The sequence below is a fragment of the Ixodes scapularis genome, unplaced genomic scaffold (assembly GCF_016920785.2).
Source record: "Ixodes scapularis isolate PalLabHiFi unplaced genomic scaffold, ASM1692078v2 PGA_scaffold1__304_contigs__length_218370807, whole genome shotgun sequence".
NCBI classification, from domain to species: domain Eukaryota; kingdom Metazoa; phylum Arthropoda; class Arachnida; order Ixodida; family Ixodidae; genus Ixodes; species Ixodes scapularis.
In genome coordinates, this window is record NW_024609846.1 from 9,307,366 (window position 1) to 9,325,712 (window position 18,347).

The following is an 18,347-nucleotide window of genomic DNA, read 5'->3' on the forward strand; positions in this document are numbered from 1 at the left end:
TCACGTGACCTTGGCGGGGGGGTCACGTGACCCTGGGGGTGGTCACGTGACCTCGAGGGGGTGTCACATGACCTCCGGAGGGGTCACGTGACCTCGGGGGGTCACGTGACTTTGGGTGTCACGTGACCTTGGGGGTCACGTGACCCCTCCGGAGGTCATGTGACCTTAGGGTGACCTTGGGGGTCACGTGACCTTTGGGGGTCACGTGACCTCTGGGGTCACGTGACTTTGTGGTGACCTTGGGGGTCACGTGACCTTATGATGACCTTGGTGGTCGCGTGACCTTGGGGGTCGCGTGACCTTGGGGTGACCTTGGGGGTCGCGTGACCTTGGGGGTCGCGTGACCTTGGGGTGACCTTGGTTACGCCGACGCCGACGCCGCTCAAGCCGGGAACGGGCCCCTAAGAGCTGCGCTCTAAAAATGAAAACCGTTTAGAATTCCCTGTAACGCCGGTTAGAGCGCAGCTCTTGAGGAGGAAGATGGAAGCGTACTGAGGGATAGGTGACTCCTTGAGGTCACGTGACCTCAAGGGGGTCACGTGACTTCAGGGGGTCACGTGACCTTTGGGTGTCACGTGACCTCGGGGGTCACGTGACCTGAAGGGTCACATGACCTTAGGGGGTCACGTGACCTGGGTGGGTCACGTGACACCCCTAGGTCACGTAACCCCCTGAGGTCATGTGACCCCCAGAAGTCACGTGACCCCCTGAGGTCACGTGACCCCCTGAGGTCACGTGACCCCCTGAAGTCACGTGACTTCAGGGGGTCACGTGACCACAGGGGGTCACGTGACCTCAGGGGGTCACGTGACATAGGGGTGTCACGTGACCTGGGTGGATCACGTGGCCTCGGGGGGTCACGTGACCTTGCGGTTACGCCGACGCCAACGGCGACGCCGACGGCGACGCCGACGCCGCTCAAGCCGGAAACGGGCCCCTAAGAGCTGCGCTCTAAAAAAAGTTTTTGCAGACGGTGACACTCGCATTTTCTTCACACGTTTAAAAACATTGTTCCGGACCGTTACCAAATATGCTTCGATACAAAGGTACAGGGAAAAAAAAAACCGCATCTCCACGTGGTGAATGATGTTGATTGGGGCAAAGCTCTGGTGGTGCTTGTCTGCGTAGACGCTGAGCCGCAGCATGCCGAGCCTTTCGTTCGCTGCGGTCAAATGCTCAAATGCGTATATAACCCCGTTCCATACCACACATTTTCTTTCTGGCATGGATGAAAACGAACGAAAGGATCGGCATGCTGCGGCTCACCGTCTACGCAGACAAGCACTACCAGAGCTTCGCCCCAATCAACATCATTCACCATGCACGTAGAGGTGCGGTTGTTTTTTTTGTTTTGTTTTCTTGCCCTACACGAGCACGGGAGCACGTGCTCACGTGCTCGTGAGCACGAGCACCCGACGCCGGACATCGGACGGGCATACGGACATGGCTAGCCCTAGAGCCACTCTATATGGCAGCGTAGCTGCCAGAGTAGCGACACGACGCAAAATTATCTAGATGCACGACGTCAGAAGCGCTGATAGTTATCTCCATTTTGGGCCTGGGAGGTTGCTATAGTAACAGTGCTTCTAGCGACGCCGGGCGGCAACTATAGTCTAGTTGATATCTCGATTCGTTCATTGAAAAGTGGTATAAGACGCTTGGCATCGCGGTACGGCAAGAACCTCTGGAGGAACGGTGCCTGTTTTTTTTGAAAAGTGAGACGATTTGCAGCCCGGGGACTGTCGGGCGACGAGAGCTGCTATGGTATCGTACGTCCATTGACAAGGCGAGTGGTTTTCGGTGCCGCCGAGATGGCGGCCGCTTCGTGGGACGAACGTACCGTCCTATACTCCGTTTCAGCTTCGGTCCGAGCGCGGACGATGTTATGATCCGAAGGGCCAATGAAACAGCGCAAAAAGCGCAGCGTCATGGTGTGCTCTCTGCGCTTGATAGGACTATCCGGCGGAGGAGCATGCACAGAGAGACGGCAAATACCGGCTGGTCCTATCAACTGCAGAGAGCACCCCATGACGTTGTGCCTCTTTCGCTGTTTGATTGGCCCTTCGGCTCATAACATCGGCCGCGCTCGGACCGAAGCTGAAACGAAGTATAGTACTTTCGGACTTCGCTCCAATGGAACAAAATTCGATTACGCCGGCCACGACAGGACAATTGGCTCGTGATATGACTGCTGCTCGACTGCCCCATAGTGAGCGAGTTAATGTTTAGCATCATACTTCTTCAAGACCCGATCATCCCTTCAAGATAAAATTTTCTCACCGACTGGTGAGGAGCGACGTCGACGGGGTTCAGCCAAGAAGGACGGCATGGTGGTCCCTAGGGAATTGTTGACGCCACCAAGAGAGACGGAGGCCGGATATGAGGTGTTCTTGCCGACACGCCAAATGGTCGGTCGGAAGTTTACCGGCATTCAAAAAGTCAATATTTTTATCTGGTGTAGACCAGATATCCGTGCTAAAGGGGCCACGAAATTATTTTTAAACTTCTTCTTCCGTACCTGCAATCCTCAATTCAAAAGAAAACTGAAATCACGCAGTCGTGACATGCTAGGGCACCGGTGCGATGACCCCACGTTTTCACCGTGCTTTTTAAGCACACCATAGAACTTGACATTCGCAAGTAGTGGTAAGTTTTGTCAGGACACTGATTGGCCAGGAAAGCGAATTCAAATATCCATGGACGAATTGATTGCTGACGAGCGCATACATCCGAGCGACGCAGTTTTCGTGTCCAATGCGTGAGTTGGGGTCGGCTGACGTCATTTCGGCCTTTGTAGGCATTGTAAAGAGGATATTTAGAACCATACACACATGATGATCACGTCATAGCACACTGACATTAAGGAGTACAAAATGGGCCCAGCTACAAAAAATAAATATTACACTGGATCGTAAGAAATAAATACGTCTGTAACTTGTTAATTACAAAGACGGACACACCTCTGAGCTTCTAAGTTTAATAGTATGTGTTGATGCATTGTCATATAGCAGGACGTTTCATACACGTCACTTGAGCAAACGCCAGTTTTTCACTTGAAAAACAAACCAAAAAACACTGCGATCAAATGCAAGCTATTGCAACGAAAGCAAGTTATATCAAAATCTTCAGAACTGCAAATTCATAAAATTGGCGATTAGTAAAAAAGGTTAAAGATCACAGGAGCTTCCTCGCTAAAAAATGCTGTGATTATTCGGTGACCCAGGGCTGAAACAATTTCCCCTAGGCCCTACACGTGCCGTATATCTTTCGTTATCATTCTCAGAAATTCAGACTTTCAAAGGAAGCAAGAAAAATGCGAAAAGTTTATCCTAAAAGCTATATGAGGCGCAAGTTCGTCTGCTTCTTTTTGCAGGGGTTATGGTGACGTCAGAACGGCGAGATCTGAGTGGCTCCGATTGAAGGATAGTGGGTAGACCTAAAAGCAAGCTGCCTTGAGGCCTACCCACTATTCTTTATTCAGAACCAATCAGATCTCGGCGTTCTGACGTCACCACAACCCCTACTAAGAGAAGCAGACGAACCGGCGCTGCGCATATCGTAAAATCGTTGATTAGTATACTTGGGAGTTGTGTGAATATTTATACAGCATGTAGTTGGTCAGCCATTTCAAAGTTGCGACGAGTCACTCGCAGTAGATGAGCAATTTAGCCAATGCAGTATAACCGCTAGCCTGGGGTCTATAGGTCTTTAACGTGCACCACGCAGTAGTGATACACAACCGCAGGCCGGTACGATGCTCATCCAGATCGAAACGGGCAGGGGTGGGGATTGAACCCAGGTTGATTAGTACAAAACGTAAACATCGCAGGAGCTTCCTCGCTAAAGTTTGTAATCATGCGGTTACCTGGGGCAAAAACAAATCCCCCAAGGCCCAACATGCGACGCATGGATTTCGCATCGATTCTCAGACAGTCCAACGTTCAAATAAAGCTAAGAGAATGTGAAAATTGCATGCTAAATGTCTTATCGATCCTCAAACACATCCGGAAACCCGAGCACCGCTAAGGCGATATTACTGATGCTGTCGCACAGGTGCTAATATCCAGAGCGATCTTGCACAGAAAGGGTATAAAGTATAATTCTTTCAGATCTTCACGTTATACCTACGTCAGAAAGCACGAACAAGCTCTAAATCGTCGGCAAGCTGCGGCACATCACGACTTCGCGCACCGAACAAACTCGCATCCACCAGCTCTGGGTGCTGCCATCTTACCGATGACATCACGGCTCTCGAGAGGTCACGTGACGAGTCGTCACTCGGTTGCTACGGAAACCGAGGCAGCTCAGCTCGTTGCTATGGTACCGCGTGTGACCAGTCGCGGTGAGAGGCGGCACAGGGAAAAGCGTGGCGCTACTCTGACAGCTACGCTGCCATATTGAGTGGCTCTAGCTAGCCCCTAAAGGGGTATCCACACGGAGGAGAAATCCGCTCCTTTCCTCCGCGGAGCGCGCATCACGTGAGACATACGTCATTCCTTTTTGACGCCTCGCGGCGCCGTTCTCCCGTTCTCCTCCGTGGAGGAGGCGCGGAAGCTTCGTGCTGTCAGCTTGAAAGCTCCGCAGGTGCACGCGGCGGAGCCGGGGACGGAGTTTCCCGGGTTGTTGACGTCACGACATCCGTCCGCGGAGTTCTCCTTCGTGTGGATACCCCTTAAGGCGGTATTCACACGAGGGAGAAATCCCGGGGATTTCTCCCCGGCACGCGCGCATCGCGAGACGAAAACGCGAGGCTTTTGCACACCGCAAAGCCTGACGTTTTCGTCGTGGGATGCGCGTGCCGTGGAGAAATCCCCGGGATTTCTCCCTCCTGTGAATACCCCTTAAGAGCTTCGCCCTTAAAACGGCTAATCCGAACCACTTCGCTCGTAGCGTCCGAGAGGGCGCTACGAGCAAAGTGACTTGGATTAGCCGGTTTTTTTCCATATGCGGACTGTGGAGGTACCTAAATAGCACTTCGGTGGCCCCACTCGTCCCTTCTAGTACACTCTATCTAGATTTCAGACGCCATGTTCTTCCTAGAACTGCCGCGCGGCACGTTTTTCGAGCATTTCCACAACAATGAATGGCGCCACTTTTCCCAGTATAGAGGGGCTTTACAAGAGTCCAGAGCCGTTTAACCTGAGAGAGTTTGGCAAATGGGCGAAGCTTGTTGCCCGCTAGGACCAGCGCATCTCGCAATAACACAAAATGGTATTACTTATTTGTGTTGTTTATTACTGAGAAATCACATAAAGTTCCATGAGTCAGAGCCACAAAATGGCGGGCGGAAGTAGTCCTCCCCGGTTGTCAGATGACGCTGCTGTGGTTGCCAGGCTGTCAAAATCTCCTTAAGAAGGCCGAACTCTCTCACTATAAATAGCTCTGCAAGAGGCATGTAACGGGCGCCCCGCTGCGGCGAGACGCCGAAACACCCTTGTCTCGAGCGATGGAATGTCCGCTCGTGCTTCTCGCGTTCCTCCGGCTACCGCTTCTTTTCTCGTCGGGTTTGAAAACCATGTTTCGGGTGCTCACCGCTGTAAAAGCTGTGCGCTGAATACCAGACTCCCCGAGAAATGCTCTGTGCTACCAGATGCTCGCACTCCAAATCTGCAACCGGGTACTCTGTGGCTCCGTCATTGAACTGCCAGGCTTTGTGAGCATAGGATATGGTCAAACGAATGTGTTTTTCTTCTTCTTTTTTTTATGTTTTTTTTTATTCGTGTGTTAATATGGGCAACCGACTCGCGGCACAAGCGCGAAGTCGGCCGTAGCGGCCGGCTTCGCTCTCGGGTTAATACTGTCATGGTAAACTTCCACCAGCCCGCCTGCACACTGACTGTAATTTCGTAAATGTTCCTCCCAACGGCGCTAATCGAATGAGAATAAAGTGCTTGAATGTTCTGCCTAGGGTGGTGCCATTTGAGTGCCCTATCTGGAACAACTTCGGTGGATTTGAAGCGGTCCAAAAGCGCTGCACGTTCGCGACTTTAGTGCGGCAGATGCGAGGGCGCGCTTGTACGCCCAGGAGTATACGGTGCCTACATGTCTGTCTGTCTGAGGGTGAAGACAACCATTGTTGCCCCGAATGTGCCAGCGCATGACGCTCTCGCGCACTCCGTGCGTGACTTGGACGGTAAAATGGCGTTTATGAATTAGCCAAAGCTACGCGCTCGAACTGTGTGACACCAAATTGCGCAAACTTCAAAATGCAAAAAAAAAAAAAAAAAAAAAAAAAAAAAAACGACTGTGCTGGAGAATGGCTGAGATGCCACCACTCAGGCAAAAGCGCGCGTGTTTCCCCAACGACTGGAACACAAACGACCGTTGCAAGGGTCTGCAACCGTCGGTTGCCATAGCGACGGAGGGACGCACGCATGTGTCGTTCACGACGCAAGGAGTTGGAGCGAGCCCAACTTTTCCCGCTGCGTTGGAAACAACCGAAACAACCGCAGCGACAGACCAATCACAGATCGAGGAGAACTGGTTGCGCGCGTTACATGCCGGTCGTGCCGGTCGCGGGCCGGCTCCTTCTATCTGCAAACATGGCGTCGGTGGTGATCGTCGACGTGGACGGCGTGATGAAAGCTCATCGTTCCGCTTAAAAGCGCTATCCTTGACTGTGAATTTTCGTCGTGTGTCGCTACGATAACCCACCACGTAATAGAAGGGAAGATCCACCAACTCGTGCGGCGATGTCGTGGCGGCCGCCCGTGCCGTCGTGTTTGTTTACTTCGAGTACAGTGGTGCTTTCTAAGCATTTGTTTCCTCGAACATCGCCCGGATTTCTTATTTGGAGCATTTCATGGGTGTGCTCATGTTCAAGGTATTACTGGCGCGTACCGTATAAAGGATGCGAATTTTCACGCGTTTTCATGATCGGAGAAAAGTGATTAGTGTTAGCAATCCTGAACGCTCGCAACGTCTATCTGATCATGAAACCATATCTCTACGTTGCTATATCGCCGCTAAGATTACATCGTCTTTTATAATCGTAGAAAAGGCGTGTGGCGATATTTGTACTATTGGCAAAGTCGTGTATTAGGGTCGTGATCGTCCGAAACGGCGTACTGCATCTTTTTCTTTTCTTTGTTTTTCATCCACTGTACCCTGCAAACCTATCGGGCCATAGAAAACTGTCTGTCTATATTCTGCTACGGCACTGAGTGGCAGTGCGTCCCCTTTTCAGAGGCGCCGCTGAAAGAGCTGACGGCGGCGTAGACGCGGTCGCCGTGCTGCCGACCCGCTGCGTTTGTTGCAGTGGTTGCAGGTGTGTCTACGTGTGGCGCAGAGCGGTCGTTCCGGTCGCTCCGGTTGCAACGGACGCAGTCGTAGGTAACGCGCTCGTTACACATGTCTGAACCAGCCTGCCGTCCTCCCGAGACGAAAGTCAACGTGGCGACATCGTTTGACTTCCCGTACCAGAGGTTACGCTGCGATGCCAAACGTGGGTTTGGTTACGACTTGCCCCAACCGCAAAGCGAAGAACGGCCAAAATGGTCTGCGTTTCGTCGTCCTCGGAACCAGAACACGACTTCGAAGCGCTGCTATCGTCCACATCGCACGTACGTCGGAGTGGCGTCATAGGTAATCATCCTCAGGTCGGCCGCCCGCCGAAGAATTTCAACCTCTAACGGCGTCAGGTCCTCGAGCGTAGAGAACTCCGCCATGATCGAAGCTCGAATGACAAAGAAGTTCGGCTGGTGCGGCTACCTCAGAATCACTGTGCGACGGAACGTCGTCCAACACCATTGGCCCGAGATTGTTTTGATATGTGAGCGGTGACCAATGAGAGTGCACTCTTAGAAAAAAGGGTCAGTATAGTCCTCCCTAAAGGGAGGAACGCTCTTGACACATATGTTCCTCCAGAAAGGGAGAAACTTTCGTCCCTTAAGCAGGGGAGGAAAAGTTCCTCCGTCGACTGCATCTCATTATGGCGGCCACGAATCGAGCAAATCGAGCTCGGTAAGGCTTAACGAGAACACTAAGTCTATTGCACGAAGCGAGAGGAGCAGGAAATAAAAACGTAACACGAGCTTTCCGCGAACTGTATTTATTTCCGAAGTTTCTTTACCCCTGCAGGTAAAGAAACTTACGTTTCGAAAGCATGCAGTCACTCAGTCTTCTCATCGTCAGCACTGCGATGTTCAACGGAGACAACCGGCACTCAGTTCGCGCACTTTATGTCCTACCTTTGCTATTCCTCGAGCCACAATTCCTTCGTCAACCGTTGCGTCAACCGCACATCACGGAGGAGTGAAAATCATTCGCCCGCAAAACCAAAAGCCGCTCTCAAAAATAAGCAAATCCGAAGCAACCTCTTGGCTTATCTCAACACGGTAACACGAAATTATGGCGTAGCCGCGTAGCGTAAAAGGATGTTAAATCGCTTGCCACCAGATGGCAGGGTCAAGCAGAGTAATCGCACGTAGCTAGGCTAGGTGGCGCTAGGTACCGCCCAATTCATGTTTTACAAAAAAATATTTTTATTTCCTTACGCCACAATTACGTTTCCTTTTCTTCGGAATCTCTAACACATGTAGACACGTTGCGCACACTACAAACATCAGGTCAACATATATTGAACGCATGCACAGGCATCGCACATACAAACATCAATACAACAGCACACAACCCCGATCACTACTACCGAGCCCTGCGTTTCCGTCTTTTATAGTGGTCGTTTTGAACGTACGGAATTTTTCGGTGACTCCCTAAGCAAAAAAAAATATTCCGAACATGTTTATTTTTTTCCAGCAATGTCATACATCTGAGGCTATTTTTAATGGCTCAGGGGTGAATCTCTTATTAGAAAGAAGACGCTCGATCATGCCATAATTATTTGAAAGCCAATAAATCGAGCCGCTCCAATGTGGTTCCAAGCCATGAGTTTGTTTTCCCGCATGGCCCTTCGTAGCCAGTATTTATATTGTAGTGTTCGTTTTTCTATTTGTGCTGTTCGCGCAAAGCTGCAATTGCCGTCTTGAATTAATCTCTGTAGAGCGGATATCCACTCAGCTGGAAGTGATGCTTCACGGGCACAGAAATCGCTTTTCGATCAACTTGAATGCAGTCAAAGCCGCGACTTGCGACAACTGTTAAGTGTACGGAGCTGCGCCGTTGCGAGCTCGAAAACTTCTAGCGCTCATGCCAGCGCGCCACTTAGAGGGCAGTTTCTACAGGAACCGTAATATATTTAAACAGTAAAATAAAGGATAGCGTTTTTTTTTTCGATTTTGCCTGTCTTTTTTTTTTTTTTATGCTAAACTTCCATTATAAATATACGTACTTTCCGTCATACTTTCGTCGTGTTGTCTTTTCCCCAGAGCGCAATCGCTCTCGGGGACCGACAGTCACATTGGCCACTGTACGATAGGAGCTTATCGTTCAGACCAGCGTTCCAACATGACTATCCACACGTCGATCGACTGCACCTAATCCCTCAAGTGGTTTTAAACTCTTTAATGTAAAGCGGAATGTCATCCTGCGACACCCCGGCCCCTCCGATAACGGCCCGACCAGCGGCATCAATGCCCGACAGTTTACGTCATCTCATCTTGTTGTTACAGCACTGATACGCGAACACACGGTCACATCGGCGATAATTCCAGTCTTCTGTTCACAACCCACAACACTGCCATCACGATGTCGCTGACACGAAGAAATACAGAACCACGTTGACGATGTTGCTGACACGCAGAAGAATCACGTTGAACGCCGGTTGGCACTCGGCACGGGACAACGGAACCGAACTCAGCACGGAAGGCACCCAGGCAGCCGGCAGGAAAACCTGCCTTCCTTGGACGCAGTCCCGCGATTTCCATAACGTCGAAAACGTCGACACAGTTCCTCGTGGTTTCGCCGTTTCGTTGCTGTAGTTCCGCGTGTGTCCCGCAAATCGGAGACGGCCGTCTTACCCAGTGTATGTAGCGCTGCTGGCACTGCTCCGGAACTTCGCTGTTTCTATGCGGCTTCGTTAGCTCGTTTGATAAAATTAGTGGTAAAAACGTCAATGCAAACGAAATGTTCTGCACGTTTGGACTAGAAGACAGAATTACAGGCGGCCTTCGCTGCCGCTGAAGCTCAATCAACTCAACATTAATTTATTAAACAACGTGCGCGATGTGCTCGAAAAACGAAACCGAAAGAAGATGGGTCGGGAGGGCGAAAGCTTTCTCCGGTCTGCCTGGAGGAGGAAAACGTCTCGGAGAATAATAAGGACTTTAATTTTCCTTTCATCGGTCTGGGTTTGTTTATGTGTGTTTTGGTAATAAAAAAAAAAAAAAAAAAAAACATTACAAAAAAAAAAAAAAAACCGTTGACCACTTCGTCAGTAGCGCGATGTTCTACCCCTGCGCCAACTGAACAAGGAGGAACTCGCCCTCCTCCTTTCATCTGAACTGTCGTTCCTCCCTTCTCTGGGCAACTTGTCCGCAACAAGGAGGAACAGTCGCTTTTGCTACCTTTCTCCTCCCATTTTTCTTAGAGTGTGATTTCGTTTTTGGGTGGATCCGAGGTTTGGCGGCCTTCAATTATATTTTGAATAAAAAAAATAATCACCGTATGATTATATTTTTTGGTTTTTAGGGATACTTAGGGCGTCTAGATTCAGTTGTCATTATCAAAACACGAACTAGAAAACCACTTGAGTGCCCTTTTAAATTAGGGTGTGATTCCGCTGTACACCTTTTCATTAGGGTGTTGTGACTGCACAGTACGCCCTCCGAATTCGGTATACGGCCGCCAGAAAGGGATATAAAAAAAGGCGCGATGGCCGACACCCATAAATTAGGGTGTGATAACATAAAAGGGGCGCACGAAGAAATGACTGCAAATGAGTCGAAACATGCCTCGTTCACTTTTTTATTTTTCCACCAAGGTTCTACCAGGTTCTACTAAGTGCGCTATAGACAATTGCAAGCAGGTCATCTGGCCGCAGCCATGTCTCTGCTTGTGCGGCAATTGGAGATACGTGCACGGACTCGTGCCGCGTGACGAAGGCGGGTGCGCAAGAAGTGAATACCCGTGGCTCGGAGTCCCGTAGAAACAATTTTGCCGCCCCCCGCGCCGTCATTTCCGAGTCGAATACGCGGGTTTGCGTCCGAAGTATGTCGACGGAGAAACCCTGTGCACGCTCTTAAGTAATTTCAAACACACGATGCGAAGTTTTTTTCGGCAAGAAGCAGACACGCACGGATGAAAGGAGCTGACGGCGCCTCCGTTGTCCTTCGCAAGTCATCGACGGATGAAGCGTAACTTCTGGGGCTTCGGTGTGTTGAACGTGACGCAATCAGTGATCAGGTTGATTTGGGTAGTGTCGTCTTCGGGGTGCACGCTGAACTTCTGAAGGATGCTGGTCACGTAGACGAAGATTTGCGACGATGACAGTGCTTCCGAAGGGCACATTCTCTTGCCTGAAACGAGAGCTTTATTACTCAGGTAGATAGTGGGGGACAGGAGGAAATGAGAGCGTTCGGGAATTTCGGAACATCATTGAATGATTGGATGGATGGATGGTAATAGCTATACCCTTTTTAACGGGCGGCATCTTGCGCCACCTAGCGTAACATTTCATCATCCTACTCTTTTATTGTATAAAAAAGAAATTAGTGTGCAGACGCTTAGTGCTCGAAGGCGGAGGCTGGCGCTTCACGTGGGAATACGTTCGAACTGTGAGTATAGACAAAGAACCTAGTTTTACGCTAACCCGCTAATGATTCCAGCAAGACCTCGGCGCACTGGTATCTCCGCGCGCTCTCGTCTTCTGCTCGTTTTCAGTTTCTACATGCACACTCATCATTAAACAAGATAAACACACGGCACATTAAAGATAGAGCCGCTTCTTAATTTGTCTATTTTTTAGACGTTAGGTGAAACACTAACCATAGTTAAGACAGATGACTCAGTTCTTAAAGCAAAAAAAAAAAAAGTTCGTTAAAGAAATGTCTGCGAATCTTATATACTTGAATGATCTCACATGAAGCCGACCCAACTTATCGGGGCTTTCGAGCAAAACACTATTTTTAAAAACATTAGCAACACGCACAATATAGCATCATAGAGTCTATGTATACACAAAGGAACAAGTGGTTGTTTCATTATGAAAAAGAACCAGCTAGATAAAAAAAAGAAAAAGTTCTTGCAGTTTGGATGAATTTTAGGGTTCGAAAACAAAAAGAAGTTGAGAACAGAAAGATCAAATTGGTTTTTGACTTATGTTACGTCGAGGCACTTAAGTTTGTTTTCTCGATTAATCTCTTGGGTTGTAATTTTTGAAGAGGAAGTTTTTCTAATTTCAGGAACTGAGCTTTGGCATATATTTTTTAAAAGACATTTCAGCCCCCCCCCCCCCCCCCCCCCCCCCCCACCTCCCCACAAGTTACCGAGTTTTATCAAGTTCAAATGAAACCCTCATGCTGCTTAAAATCAGTTACATTCTAGCCAATTTATGGTAAACGAGGCACAGCGAAACAGCCAGGCTTATATCCGCGGATAACAAGGGAGGTTGTCTTAACGCGAACGAAATCACACGTCAACTTATTTTTCAGGCGATGTTCAATTTTGGTGTGTATTGAAAACATTCACACGGAAGGCTCCATTTTTATAAAGAAAGTGCATGAAAACGTTGGAAAGGTCTCCATATAGTTGCGAGTATGCTCTGGCCACGAGCGTCTTGTTCAATAGACCCTTTCCGAAATTCAGTCTGGCCACTTCGGTCACTATCATCATCATCTGAAAAATGGCATATGTGCCATACCAATGGCGGCTTTCTATTTACTGATGAAAGACCATGTTGAAGATACTCCTAAGCTGAGGATTTGAGGCCTATACATTCTAGACGTTAGCACGTTGCGAAACCGGAACTGAATGCAAGCGCTGCGTAAGTGTTCATTTCTCTAATTCGAGCCCAGTGAACCTGTTAGTGGCACAAAATCGACTTCGAAACCCCTTGGCTCTTAGAACTTTATCAAGGTGTCTGTCTGGGTTGGCGCTTCGTTCTGACTGGTTGCATCTTTCTGGAAATCGACACTGGAAGAAATGATCCAGAAAAACCTGTATAGCGAAAAGTTTATTCTCGTCTGCCGTTGACATGCAAAAGTGACAATGCCCGATAAAATACTGCAGGCTACGGGTACTACGGGTTCATCGCCGCCATTCGTATGGCAAAACTTAAACCGCCATTTCAGCCACCAGATGGCACTGAATTTCGGGAAGGGTCTATAGTGTGGACCACGTGCTTTTTTTCATCGGTTGATTCCTATGGATGGCTTGGTAATGCTCTCTGGTACCTGAGCTACTAGCAAACATCTGCTGCGGACGAATCTTGCGGCGAACAGTATCCGCGTTCAAGATGGTTACATCTAAACCACAGGTGTTTTCGGACGAGTCAATAATATATCAAAAACAAACCAGATAAATCAATTTTAATTATCTCAGTGGATCTACATAAACAATCTTACACAGACACCTCATTCTTGTGCCTACACATTACGAGACCCGAAACATAGAATCCCAAGCTTACGAACAAACCATGACAGGCACAGTTTATCGGACATGTCTACTAAATTATAAATTCCCCCGGCATTGGTGTTAATTTCAATGATCCTTTTCAACCGGTCACAAAAAAAGAAATCTTCAGACGAGTTTTCATCTATTTAAGGCATGTATCTTAATTTATATTTATTTTCAATAAAACGTAACGTATAGAAATCTTTTGTATCTTCATTTTCAGTTTTGTAGCCTCAAGTTTGGTGTTGGTTTAGCTTGTTTCCCCTTTGTTTTATAAATCCTTGTGTATTACGTTTAGTAGATATGTAAAAATTGGTTTCTATTTTTATCTTTATTTTAATTTTATTTTACTTCTGCTTTATGAAAAGCATATCGCCCCACATTGTTCAAGCTGTGCCGCTTGTGTATAGTTGTTTGAGTTGCGCCATTGTATTTCATGTGTTTTCCAAATATTTCTATAATAACTGTTTCTATTTGTTTTTATGACAATGGCTGTCTTGTTATTTACTCTCACTGGGACTTGTTTGCAATGTTTTTTCCACTGTATGAACTGCAGGGGGCAGAGGCGCTGTCAGGCATCATGCCATTATCTCTGCCCCCTCTGCGGATAGATAAAATACAAAAAAAGGGAAGTTATATTGGGACATACACCAGGTCAACTACGTCCAGAACATTTCGAGTCATCAAGGCCCAGAAAGCAAACGCTAAACTCGCGTCCAGTCAATACCACCAAAAAGACAAAGCCTAGGCTTTTTCTCTAACGTCACCACTGGGGGATCCCCACAGCGCCACCTAGCTGGCGTCCGTGTCGCAAGCAGCTCCTCTTGTGGCATCTCACAACGAACGCGATGATAGCAGGTGGCGACGGCAAAATGCGGGCATCCGCTTTAGCACATAATGTCGTTAAGCTTCAGCCTCCAACTATGATATGCCCAAGGACTTCAATTAGACTTCAATTACGGTGCTCAAGGACTTCAATTAGAGTGAGCTAGATGTAGCTCACTCTATGGATCGAGCAACCTTAATGCGGAGTTTTAAAAAGAACATTGTAGGGCAGCATTGAGCTTCAGCGTTTTTGCCGCTCGGGTTGGGTGAGCGTTTCACCAGCGATAACCTAAAAGCGCAGGCCATGTCTACACTAGGTGGTATTGGGCCAGTACCCGCGCTGAACGCAAAGTTAGTTTCCAGAATTTGCGCGGACGCGAATCCTGGAAGTCGTGTTTATTATTCCAAAACTCCTCGCCCAGGAACGCATAAATGTAGAAGACGACGAACAAGACAGGGTAATGAAGAAAAAAGAAATTGCCCGCAAGACACGTCAACTTACCAACGGAAAAAGCGATGAGGTAGTCGGGCTTGGGTAAAATCTTGGTGCCCGTCTCGTCGAGGAATCTCGTCGGGTCGAACTCTTCGGGATTCTTCCACAGGTTCGGGTCCATGTGGACGGCCCAGATGTTGCCTATCACAACGGTGCCCTTGGGAATGAAGTAGCCTTCGATCTCTGTGTCCTCCTCGGCCCTGAGATATCGGGGTTCATTTTAGCCAATGCATAATGTGCAGGCATTGGGACCAAACGATTCTCATATTCGCTCTTTCTCGCGTGAGTTGAAACGTGGTGGCGCTAGTGTGCAAATAGCCTCCAACCACCTGCGGTTCTGAACTATCGACGGCTGGTTTCGCTGTATTTTCGATATCAAATATGCGCGCTATCTTCTGGAATTAGCCACTTATAGCACTGTCACACTTCATTCGCTCTTACGATAAAAAATTGCGAGAAAAAAATTAAGAAATATACTGACGTGTGCGTCGGCTACCCAATAGATGGCGCCGCTGAGTTTGTTTTGCGAAACAAAAAAAGGGGCGAATACTGGTGGCCGATGCTCCAAACGCTCCGTAATAAGGTTGCTCGATTCATAGGCTATGGCTATATCTAGTTCATTTTATTTTAAGTCCTTGAGAATCGTAGTCGATAAATGTGCGCATGACCGATACGATATGGTTTGCTTTCCCCTTTTGGTGTGGAATTCCAATGATCGACAGTGAACGTGACGTGAACCGAACGCCGAACGCCCGTGTCCGGCGTTCGCTTTCGAACAGTGAGTAGACCCAAAGGCAACTAGCTCTGCGTCTACTCACTAACCATATCAACCTGAGCTCGTCGCCCTGGTGCCCCCGCGCGCTCTTATCCCTAAAAGAACGCAAGGAACTTTTGAATGGGACAAAAATTATTTCAACATCCGGTATTATTCTTTTTTTCTTTTTAAATCTTCAGTTCATATTTACCTTTGTGGTGACCAGTCGATATTCCAATGTTTTAGACTCTGTGACGTTGTGCCCTCAATGTACAAAAATGCAAAAAAAAGTTATCTTACAGAGTTTCTCTCAACTCACGCATACAACGTTCCTTTCAGTTACACAGAACAGCGAACGGGTGTCCGATGAAATATAACAACCATGGAATCATGGGCGTGGACTACGGGGGGGCATCGGGGCTCGTGCCCCCCCTGGGGAGATCGAGGGTGTGGGGGCGGAGCACCCCTCCCCCCCCCCCCCCCCCCCCCCCGGGGCCTGGGCCATGATCCTTACCGAAACGCTGTTTACGTGCAATGTAACGAGTTTCTAGTAGTGGCATGTACACAAAATAATGCCCACGTTGCCTTTATTGACAAAATACATGAAAAATGGAATCCCAGGGAGCTTCCGGGGGGGAAGGGGGGGGGGGGGGGGGGGGTGCTTTTCCGCTTGCGCGGAAAAGCACCCCCCCTCTCTCTCCGGACATCTCTCAGCCTGTCCGTCCCCCCCCCCCCCCCCCCCCCCCCCCCCCGGTAAAATGGAACGTCTACGCCGCTGCATGGAATGGATATAAGAAGAACGCCCCTCACCCTCTGGGTATTCCTAAGGGCGAAACGGGCTTCCAGCGGTGCATCTCCCAGACGCAGGCCGCGGTGAAGGGCATTCGATGGCGGTCCTCCCACATCGGCTGGCGCTCCTGGCCGATCACTTCGTCGATCTCGGCCTGGATCCGCTTCTGGACCGAGTCCGGCTTGTCGGCGCAGTTGAGGAGGTGCCAGAGGACCATGCGGTTGATGGTGTTGGTGCCGGCACCGAAGAAAGTCAGCACGTTGCCCGGAATGTACTCCGCTGCGTCGACACGCGATAGGTAAACTAGTGTGGCGCCAAGGCTTTCAGAAAAATGTTGGGCGGGGTTAAAACATGACGTGGCACCATGATCAGATGGTATTAGCGCTAAAGCGTGGCAGTTTGGTATTTGTACTTTGAGTGTTTCCTTCGTCAATAACAAGGTTGTGTGTACCATTGCGATACATTGAATTACAAACAACGGAGCGCGTGCCTTTCTGTAGATGCTGTGCAGCCTGGCGCTGGGCTAGGGAAGGTTGGGCATATGCAGTAAGGCCAGAGATACGAGGATTCTCGTCAACTATGATATTGCCACGCCCGCCGGCGAGCGAGCGCGTGCGTGGCCGAGTGGTTACCGCGCTTGACTTCCGTGTTCGATTCCTGGGAGTTACGCGTCTCTTATCTATTCTTTCAGTTTAATGTTCTGGTAAATTCAAGAACCCTGTTGGGCTTGTTCGAAGTCCGAAAGTTCTACGCACCGAACCTTCTACGCCGATTGCCACAGTGCCAACGCGTGTACATAAAGGGCTCTGCGTGGCGATCCGCAGTCAGTCTCGCCCCAGCGTTCGATCCTGCTGTTACACCGACTTCGATGCCCGCGACGCTCTACTCTTCTTTTCTGTTTCCTTTTTGTTTTGTTCACAAGTTCGTCCCATTAAACGTTTAGTTTGATTCAGTTTTCGTCGCCTCATCAATTGCCACTCGGCACAATATGTTAGTATTTGAATGTTTCGCGATTGTACTCTGGTGTTCGCTATTTAATTGAATTTGCTAGAATCGATAGATTAACGTCTTTCTTCCTTTTTTAGTACGTTTTCCATCTGCTTTTATATTGCAATGACTCAGAAGTTCAGGCATTTTTTTTCATGTTGCATAAATGGGAGCAACATTAGTTAAATTTCAAGTTCCATTTCCCTTTTTGTAATTTATTTTACCTGAGAGTCAACTAGCAGTGCATCCCAAAGGAGGAAAGCAACTAGGCAGAGGATGTCGTAATACGTGCACACTTATAAGTGACAACTACAAAGAACACCGAGACGTGTTGTAAATATTTAAAAAAATATATAAAAAGTAAACATTTCATAAGAATTGGGATATTCAACTTCCATTGCTGGGTCACGGCCGAAATAGCGAAATTGGTTTACGAGACCAAGAAAAGGCATGTACCCAGGGTACCCGTTGATGTACTTCTTGAAAAACTCCAGGGCGCACCCATATATAGGCATAAATTTGATTCGGGATACTATACTATACGGAACTTCTCGATAGTCTTTTTGTGGTTTATTGCTTTCGAAATATTTTAACGAACGTATTCTTAAGATAAAAAGCGTCCGCTCCTGTCGTACCTACAAGCTTTATAACGGTTTTATTGTTTTTGATACACCGAGAGAAATATAATTCAGGAGTAAACGATTAAAAAAAAGGACACTAATCCCTAGACATCATTTAAGTTTCTTTGTTTGCTAGTATTCTTCAGCAGAAGTTCAGAGAACAAGTGTGCGTTTTGCCACTAACACTCTCGGTGTTTAGGTCCTCAATAGTCAATACATAACTCGCAAGTGTCGCCATTGTTGGGTACTGACGGTTATATCCACTTACTGGTTTCTTCGAACTACAACTTCTACGGTGTGCAACTAACACGGCGAACTTAACGCTCGCGGCATATAAAACACTGGCACGGCCGAAAATGACGTCACACCAGC

At 48.4% G+C, this 18,347-nt stretch overlaps 1 protein-coding gene across 1 annotated transcript in view; it reads right to left on the reverse strand.

Moving 5' to 3' along the window:
- Positions 1-11,072: 11,072 nt before the first annotated feature.
- Positions 11,073-18,347, reverse strand: part of LOC120842795 (cytochrome P450 2H2) — a 98,645-nt gene continuing 91,370 nt past the window's right edge. Inside the window, exons 7-9 of the mRNA XM_040213974.3 lie at positions 16,389-16,647; positions 14,834-15,024; positions 11,073-11,411 (exon numbers count right to left, since the gene is read on the reverse strand). Coding sequence (XP_040069908.3) covers positions 11,233-11,411; positions 14,834-15,024; positions 16,389-16,647 — 629 coding nt within the window. The 3' untranslated portion in view covers positions 11,073-11,232. The remainder of the gene's footprint in view (positions 11,412-14,833; positions 15,025-16,388; positions 16,648-18,347) is intronic.